Source organism: Dryas octopetala, chromosome 1 (assembly GCF_963921425.1).
Source record: "Dryas octopetala chromosome 1, drDryOcto1.1, whole genome shotgun sequence".
NCBI classification, from domain to species: Eukaryota; Viridiplantae; Streptophyta; class Magnoliopsida; order Rosales; family Rosaceae; genus Dryas; species Dryas octopetala.
This window is the reverse complement of record NC_141366.1, coordinates 202,483-211,813: the sequence shown is the minus strand read 5'-3', so window position 1 is coordinate 211,813 and position 9,331 is coordinate 202,483. Positions and strand designations below refer to the sequence as shown.

The window sequence follows — 9,331 nt, the reverse complement described above, 5'->3', positions numbered from 1 at the left end:
GGCCAAAGGCCCAAAACCCACCCTGTTAATACGACATGTTGAGCGATACGGACTTTAGAAATCTTAAGGCCCAATGCCTTGGCCCAAAACCCATTCTGTTATTACAACTATGATGCATACCTCTACTCCTCTAGAGAGTATTAACCCTATACCCAAGGCTAAGTTCAAGCCTCTCCACCCTCTGGCCTTCTCTGTACCAAAAAACAAGTATGGGATATGGACAAAGCTTTGATGGACTGCGACTACAATACCCCTTTCTGAAAGCACTGTTGTACAGCAAATTGTAATCCATACATAGCATCAAAACCATGCCCCCAGTTTAAAACAACACCAACCAAAGGAAGATAATGCTGGAACACAAGTTTCAATTAATTTGCTTCTCCCAAGTCCCACCACAATAAATCCTCACTGTGTTCCAAACCAGGTGACAACAACACAAGTCTTCCAACATTAGTAGTTGGCTGAAAAGATTCGAACCTCAATGTGACAATGGTCTTGTAAAAATGCATTTAGCTTTAGACACCCTTTTAGTCATGGAATCTAAGTAGGAAGATGTTTTTGAATAATGGGATTTCCAAGAGGGGCTGCATTATCGATCTGTTGAATGCTAAATGGCTCTTGGTGGGGTGGAGGACTGGACTAGTGGTGCCGCTAGTGTTTGTCTGTGGGGTTTCTAAGCTAACAAAAGGTGATGCAGATCATGCACCAAAAATAAATAATGACTGTCATCCACTCACATCACATGCAAAAATCTCATCCATACTTTTCCAAAGAGCATATTCTTCACGGCACCCTATCCCACCCTACCCCACCCCACCCCCACACCGAAATCTTAGTTTGATTTGAAAATAGTAGGAACAATAAAAAACTAAACAATAACAGTGAGCCTTTCCAAGCAAACAGAAGCAGAGTCTGCAGTATTTTACAGTGTTTTTGCTCAAGATTAGGACCCGAAACTCATTCATTCACTAACAAGCCACTCCAAGAGAGGAGCATACAAACAAATAGAATACAAGGCGAATTATAAAAGGCCTGTTTCTTTAGGCTTTTGAGAAACTCGGCCACCTTCACATCCACTTACATGGAGCTACATTCTTTCACTAAAAAACAAAGAGTCAAAACTTCCCACTACAGAAGCCAGAAGGGTCACATGTACTAGCCCAACCTAAGAGTGAAAAAGGGTATACAAAGGAGAAAAGGTATTACACTAGTTTGAATGATACATAGGAAAAGTAGAGGGTGAAATGGATGGGTTTTCTTTTTTTACTTCATGGGCAATTTTGGTTTCTACCCGGGCCTCCATAGTAAAAGTAATGACCCCAATCCCCATTACTGCCGGTTTGCACATCATAGCAGTTTGATTGCTCAGTGAAGGTGCCCAAACCTTTGGGGGCCTTGAGATTATTAGAGCTATCAACAACTTGAATATTCCTGAAATAACTTGCCTTCCCAAACCCCTCCTCAGGAAAACGTCCACTGCCCATTTGGGTTGAGGTGTGCTGCCCATCAGGCTCTGAATTTACAACCTCACCTCCCCACTCAATCATCGAAGCACTGTCCGCCAAGTACGAGAATAGGAAAGAAGGCCAATAACCCAACACATAGTCATTGCCAAATTGCATCCACCAATGCCCCTCCTTTGGATCCTACACAATACAAAAGCTTTCCTAAGTGAATTATAAAGAATGATAAATATAAGTGATTTACCTTATTAAGGAGGTGTCCACCTAGTAATCTACTGAGCTTAAGTAAAACAGTGCAAAGCTAGAATTGAGTGACAAGACAATGCTCTTATCTTGCTCCGTGACATGCATGAAATAAAAGGTAAGTTTGGAACTTGTCAATGTCTGCATAAGCTACAGGTAGTGGAATCACCGATCAAAAGAAAATGCCAAAAAATTCTTAGCATCTGAACTGCAATGATTCCTCCCGCCCCCCCCCCCCCCCCCAAACCTTCAAAAAAAATTCATTCAAGCTCACATGCCTCCCTTAGCAGTGTATCAGCTTCATTTTTCCTTTTGGACTCTTTTACATCATACTATTATGTGGTCTAATCCAATATTGGGATTTGGCTTTTACCTTCCAGACGAGTATACTGATATCGTATTGGGAACCACGAAGGCCTGATACAGGAGAGATGCTTGCACCCATTGCTATTTCACTGTTGATTTGAATAAAGCCTGAGCAGAGGAGATTGTAGCAGCCAGTGGCTTGATAAGCATCACTCTGTAATATAGTCATAGAGAGGAAATGTGCAAGGGAAACCCATTAACATAGCCATCAAAATTGGGAAAAAGCAAAGAGATAAGTGAAGAGATACCAAAATGCAAACCCAAGAAATATGAGATAAGATTTCTTAGAAGCTTACAGTCCAGTAAGTAAACAGTCTTGTGTTGTTGTCACCATAGAGGTCTGGGCTGACCTGTTGCCATGCACAACCAAGCATCAAGATCAATAATTCAAGTTTAAACAAATAATTTGGTACATTTGGGCCCAATTATTTTTGGTCTTGATGATTAAAGTGAATAAAATAAGACCTGCCAACCAGCTTCAATGCTGTTCAGATCTTCACCAAAAGACCCTCCTAATATCCACAGTTGAGACAAGCTGAACTCATTAGGCTGTTGAATCTTGGGCTCCCAGACATTTATGGTTGCTTTTGCTCCATAATACTTATCTCCATTGACATAAGCTATTGCATGCTAATCAAACCCAAAAGAAAACAAAGAAACGAAGCAAAGAGATCAGTAAACACAGAATCAAGAAAGCTAAGAAAAAAAGAGGTTAAAAGACGATAGACACTTCAGTTCTTTCATTGTAATAAAACTTTACCTGATGACCACTCTCATTGACAAGATCAGGATCTGCTGACTTTGGTATGGTTCTGTGCTTCTTCCTTCCATATGTTTTGACTGAACTTGCCCTCAGAACATCATCTTTCTTCGTTCTCCTTACGGGTATAGTATCTTCAGGGCATCTACCACTCCCCTGCCACAGCTGGACTAATGGTTTTGAACTTTCTTTTGGTTTTTCATCTATCTTGTTCACATCAAATAATCCTTCTGGGTGGTAGTTAGGCCTCATCTAATAAACCAAACAAAACCCAGTAAAGTTAGAAGCAGGGCATAAAATAAAAAGAAATAAAAAAATTGTCAAAAATAAAGATGCATAATTGAGGAAAATATAATGGACCTGGATTTTGTGGTCTTTGAGGAAAGGGTGATCAAAAGCAGGTTGCTGAGAGATATGAACACAGTCTATGATATCCCCATCTGGGCTCTGATAATCATCACAAATCAGAAGATTCGCGTGTGAGATCTTACAACAAAAGGCAGTGCACATCTATGATAACAAAAAGCTTTCTAACTATTAAGTATTAACAATCAAGAAATTACATTTAAGGCTGAGATAACTAAACTAAAGCAAAGTAGTCAGTGCATTGATGTTATGCCCGGTCACTGAAACAATGTTGGATGATAACAAATGAGGCTTAATTTCACAATATTGCTTCAATTTTTTTTTTTCATTTTACTGATTTCTTTTACTGCTTCAATAACTCCCTAAAATAGGAAATCATTGCAGAGTGAGAGAAATGAGAAAATAATCACAAAATCATTGCTTTATTTTTTGAAAATATAATAATAAAACTTCTGCGAAAAAATTGGTTAAAATCATATAACAGGACTGAAGCACAGGAGAAACCCATTTGCATTTATACCCCTGTTGGCTAATGAGAAAACAAGAAAAAATAAACACCTTCTCAGTATTAAATGCATCAACATTTATACCAAAGCAATGAACCGCACTAAATCAACACAAAAGGAAAATATATATTTCTCTTCACTTTCTTCCACTTTCCACCACTTTCCCAGCAACCTAACAGAGAGTGAACAAAACAAAAGCAAGAAAGCACACCACAAGAAAGTTTTTTTTTTTTTTTTTTTCAAACCCACCGAAAGAAAGTTGAATGAGGAAAGAAGAATGCAAAGGGAAGAGGGAAAAAGAAACCTTGATGCTTTTCACGGCGGGCTTGTTCAAGCGGCTGAGGTGCTTCTGGACATCAAGCTTCTGCTTTGATGAAGCAGTCAATCTGGCAGCACAAGATAGAGAGATCAAGCCCCATAAGCAAAGAAGCAGTGCTAGAGCTGTCCTTGACCTCCCTCTGCTAAACTGAGCTAAACCCATTTGGTAAACACACCAAAACAAAGACCCAAAAACTCAAAAAGCAGAGCTCTCTCACAGTGCTTCACTACACACTAACACTACACAGACCCAGTAGTGTAGGTTAGAGCTCAAGCACATTGATCGTCACCAACCACAAGACCTCTCTCTCTCTCTCAGTCCTCTCAAAAGCCCAAATGAATCAACTTTGCAGGGTGCGGTGCTTCTGCTTCAACACAAAAATCCAATAAAACTGCTCAGTGCACACCTCTCTCTCTCTCTCTAAGAACCCACTTTGGCACTTTGTCGTTTTCTCTCTCTACTTTCACATTTCAAGAACTGCACATTTCTTTCTTTCTTTCTTGTCATTTTCCCTTTACTTTTCTTTCATTAATTAACAATGCCCCTCTCTTTCTCTCTCTAAACTTAACTTACCCTTTCTCTCTCTTCTTTTCATTTTTTGAGCTTTTTGCACGAGCACGAGGGGTAAAAAGGACTGAAAAATTTGTAATTGAATGGAAAAGTAAAAAAAAAAAAAAAAAGGAGTTCATCCGTCGATTGAGAGTGAAAAAATCGTGTACAGAACAATTTGGTTTGATTTAGTTTGATTTATTTTTTTTTCTGGGAATAGAGGATTCAAACAAGAAAAAAAAATATCTAATAACTAGTTAGTTAGACTTTTTTATTTAAAATTTATATTAAAAACATAACATAATTTTGAATATGAGTACAAAATCACTACTAAAATGATCAAAATCCAAATATTAGATGTCATAGGTTCCAACCTTTACAAATGAAAAAATACTGAATTCTTATTTCCTTACTCTTAGGTCTAGCCGTCTCGATGTTCGAAATTTTTAAAATTTAAGATGATCAATCAATAATAATGGTGGAATGGTGGATCGATCGATGTTGCAGGAATTTTACTGTTAGAAGCTAATTTTACTTTTAACACTTTTTAAAATTATAATTCTCGAATTTGAAATGGCAGCCGATCCATCAATCATCATCCATCCATATGAATATGGTGTCATTACCCCCCTCCAAGATCCAGCTTTTTTCCTTTTTTTAAAATTTTTATATGCCCTACGAGATTCAGCTTGGTCTGTCGTTTGGGAAGCCTACTCTTTGGAAGGTCCATAAGACATCTTTCCAGTTTCCTATTTTGCCCTTCTCATTCATAAATGAACTCACATCACATTTACCAAATTGCCCACCTTTTTTATACTAATACTTCGGGTCTGCACTTGTGCTAAATGCTAAATGTACCCCAACCCCATTACAAAATGAAAATTAAATATAAGTATTTGTGTAGACTCTTATTGATGAGTTGCCAACTTATGAGCATTTTATATGGCTGGTGATGACTCATGAGAATCGAGATGTGGCCTATCATTGAATGGTTGATTTCATGTTTGGAATCGAATGAGTTATTTGGTGTTAGTGGGGGGTCCTAAAGAATTGCATTTCTTTATAGAAAAATAATTTCATTTTTCATAGGAAAATAATTGCATTTTTTACATTTCATTTAATGGAATCCAGTGAAGATTGATTATGACCACCCAAAACTTATTTTAGAAAGAAAATGAGTTAAGACTTATAAGCGAATCGTTTACACCGTGGCGTCTCATCCACGATCATGTTCTTTTGTTACTCTGGACAAAGATTCTTATGTTCCAATCTCTTTGATACCTTTTTTATTTAATGCCGCTAGCCACTACTCACTAGCATAATACTTAAATAATACATTTGAATGAATATTTATTGAATGCCAGTGGCAGTGATACAAAATATAAATATTAATTAGGATACTCGGCACAATGGTCCAGTCCCATAAACCCCATTTAATATGTTCAACGATGGAAAGCACAATTTTCCAAATCATAAAATATGACAATATTCTTGTATAAAATGGCGCAGTACATAATTTTCATTATGAGACTATTTTTTATGAACAACGTGATCTCTAAATAGTTCACATTATACATCAAAGATGGAGATTTTATGCAATAACCCGTTTTAATGTGTTGTAAATTTTTTTGACCATTATGTGAAAAGGTTTATAATTTTGATTATTTTAGTTATTTTTAAATTGATTATTCATGTGTTGATGATGGTCGAAATAATAATCAATTGATGATGGTAGTGAAGACAACGGTTGTGAAGTAGTATTGTTTTAAAAAAGTTCACAAGACATTTAAATGGGTAAGTGGTTCGTTTGTTGAAATTCCCATCAAAGATGTGTCACATATCATGCTAATGTAGTATTGTTTGACCATTTAATGCGATTATTATGTGAAGTAGAAGCAATAGGCAATGGCATCCATGGTTGAGTGATGAGTGTGAATGCAATCTGCGCAAGTAGCACTGCAGGGCACATGACAATTATTGTCATCTTATACCCAAATACCCAATAATAATATCATAAATGAATAAAATTAGGGGGAAGCATCCTCTGCCATGCTCCTCCTTCATTTCTAGCTTTTTCTTCAGTCCACCAGAGAGATAATTTATTATTATTTATAAATTTATTATTATTTATAATTAAATAACTCATATTCTTCCTACCAGAACCAGAGAGATAATCTGACAATCAAGCAGAATATTGCATGAGCCATATGAATTTGGACTTATACTCTGCCTCTGAAACAGTCAATAGGGGAAGCTTTCGAGGGCCTGAACACTGTATTACCATTATGTTTACGGATTCCACCCAAATCTTAAATTTGTGATTTAATTTACTATTGCTCACACCATAAAAAAAAATATATAATTAAAAATAAATTACAATTTAGTACTTCAATTTTACATATTATTTTAATTTAGTATCTCAATTTTAAAAATTTATAAAAAAATACTTCAACTTTTATTTTATATAAAAATAGTTCTTCCGTTAGTTTTTCTGTCAAATAAACCGTTATCTGCTAACGTGACAAATGTATTTTTGTCTTTTTCTCTAAATTTAAAAAATAATAATATTTATAAAAATTTTTGAATAAAACAATTTCTTAAAATTTCTTAAAATAAAAAAATTTCTTAGAATAAAAACCTTTCCCCTTCCCTTTTCCCTAGCTATGCCCCACGCAAAACCACATCCAAACCCAGCCCCCTCTCATTCCCTCCCCACACAGCCCCTTCCCGTGAAACGCCCCGAACTTCGGGCCCATAAAAATACTGAACATCAAACTGTTAAATCTGTTTTCTCTTACTTTTGAGCCATGCACAACAACATAAGTAAATATAATTATGTCAAAAACATTTTAAACAAACCACTGAGTAAAAAAAAACAATTAAATAAATCTCTCTAGGTCCCACTGCCTCGTCTACTCCCCACTGCTTCCTCAGCCTGCTTAACTTGCAAAACACAATCCTACACCACATCCATGGTGTACCGGGTTATACGACAAACCCGGTAAGCTCACTAGAGCTCGTATGAGTGAAATGACATAATAATTGTCCTCAATAATTTTATTAATCCCCAAACTCAAAAATAATCCACAAAATATCCATAATTACTTAATCACAAAACATTTCACCACCAATCAACCAAGCATCAAGATAATCAAAAACTCCTCATATGCACATCAAATCTCATCAATAATAATAATAAAACATTTTGACAAGTCAATTGCCTAATTGTTAACTATTAACCTCAACGTCAACCTCAAACATTCACATCCTAATTAATAACCTCACGGCATAATTACTCTCGCTTCCCTTCTCAAGCTTCAAGTCTAAACCTTACCAAGTTCTAACCAGCCTAAGTCCTAACGAACAAAAACCATACAAGCACACAAAGCAACAAAACAAACTATCTAATTTCACTCACACCGCTCTTTAAAATCCCCCAGCTTTAAAACTATTTCAAAATCTCTTCTTTCAAATCCATTTTTAAATCATCTCAAAACTGTAATTCGAACTCTGAAGAATAAATAGTATTTTCAAGTTGTAAAACTGTTAAAATAACTGGAATAAAAACACAATGCTCTACTGAAACTGTCATTTAAAATATTTACTGATGCAAATTCATTTCTCAAAATGCTCCACAAATTGAAATCTCACGCCACACTAGTACCTTAGAAACTGCTGGTCATACACTGCCGAGTCATCTCTAGGCAAGTGCAGAGCAAATCTATACCTGCTGTGATGCTGGTCATACACTGCTGGTTAGGCAAGTGCAGAGCAAATGCTAGTCGTACACTGCCAACTAGGCAAGTGGAGAGCAAATGTCATGCTGGTCATACATCGCCAACTAGGCAAGTGCAGAGCGAGTGCTGGTCGTACACCGCCGAGTCATCTCTAGGCGAGTGCAAAGCAATATATACCTGCGTGATGGTCGTACACTGCCGAATCATCTCTAGGCGAGTGCAGAGCAATACATACCTACTGAAAGGGGTACTAATATGGCGGTTTGAAACCGCTTCTGTATATCTCAATCAACCACATCTCAAAAATATTCTTCCAGATAAAAACTGAAATTTAATTTTTCCCATAAATGCGCTTAAATAAAATCATTCTCAAATTGTGAAAGCTGCTTGATCAAAATAGTTTTCTAAAGGACATAAATTCATTAATAAAACTTCTCCAAAATAATACCAAAAACCATTCCAGAAATTGTCCATACTCAATTAAATCAAGAAAAGAGTTGAATTATAAAACGTGCAAACATTTCGAAAACCAAAGATCTACTCATAGTCTACCCCGAGCTACACCGAAACCTTCTCCGAAACTGATTCCTACTCACGCCCCCTCACTTGTTTGTCATCCCTACTCACAGTCTATTGTATAATAATTGCTTAATCCTCACTTATATTCCTCGACAACAAATATTTCTTCTATAATTCAGCAATTATCATCATTCCTTGATCCTCGAAAATAGACATTTCTCATCAAATCAGTACTTAATCCCAGGGCAACTCTATAAATTCCCAACTAATTTCTTAGCCTCAAATCCTCGTCAATTCATTCTCCTAATTCAAACCCTACACCTAGTCTTCTCTAACGTAAAGCGGCAAATCCATAAAACAAACAATTCATCTACAGTACTCAATAGAATAACCAAAGAAGTTTCACTCACTATTTAACTACGTAAAAGACCGAAATACCCTTCATGGTGCCATTGCTCGGATACCAAATCCGGCAGCATAACGGCATCGGGAATGAGATTTCC

At 36.5% G+C, this 9,331-nt stretch overlaps 1 protein-coding gene across 1 annotated transcript; it reads right to left on the bottom strand.

Moving 5' to 3' along the window:
- Positions 1-943: 943 nt before the first annotated feature.
- LOC147295961 (protein neprosin-like) lies at positions 944-4,407 on the bottom strand. The gene is made up of 7 exons (XM_086244036.1): positions 4,009-4,407; positions 3,193-3,279; positions 2,833-3,084; positions 2,538-2,702; positions 2,369-2,422; positions 2,080-2,226; positions 944-1,646 (listed from the first exon to the last, which is right to left on the bottom strand). Exons 1-7 carry the CDS (start codon positions 4,183-4,185, stop codon positions 1,269-1,271), a joined length of 1,260 nt encoding a protein of 419 aa, XP_086100162.1. The 5' UTR covers positions 4,186-4,407; the 3' UTR covers positions 944-1,268.
- Between the last annotated feature and the right edge of the window lie 4,924 nt (positions 4,408-9,331).

Excerpts from the sequence above, each read along its gene's own strand:
- LOC147295961 (XM_086244036.1), bottom strand. The coding sequence starts at position 4,185 with ATGGGTTTAGCTCAGTTTAGCAGAGGGAGGTCAAGGACAGCTCTAGCA. Across the intron at positions 3,085-3,192 it reads TCAAAGACCACAAAATCCAG|ATGAGGCCTAACTACCACCC; the intron begins GTCCATTATATT and ends TTGGTTTATTAG. Across the intron at positions 2,227-2,368 it reads GACTGTTTACTTACTGGACT|AGTGATGCTTATCAAGCCAC; the intron begins GTAAGCTTCTAA and ends ACTATATTACAG.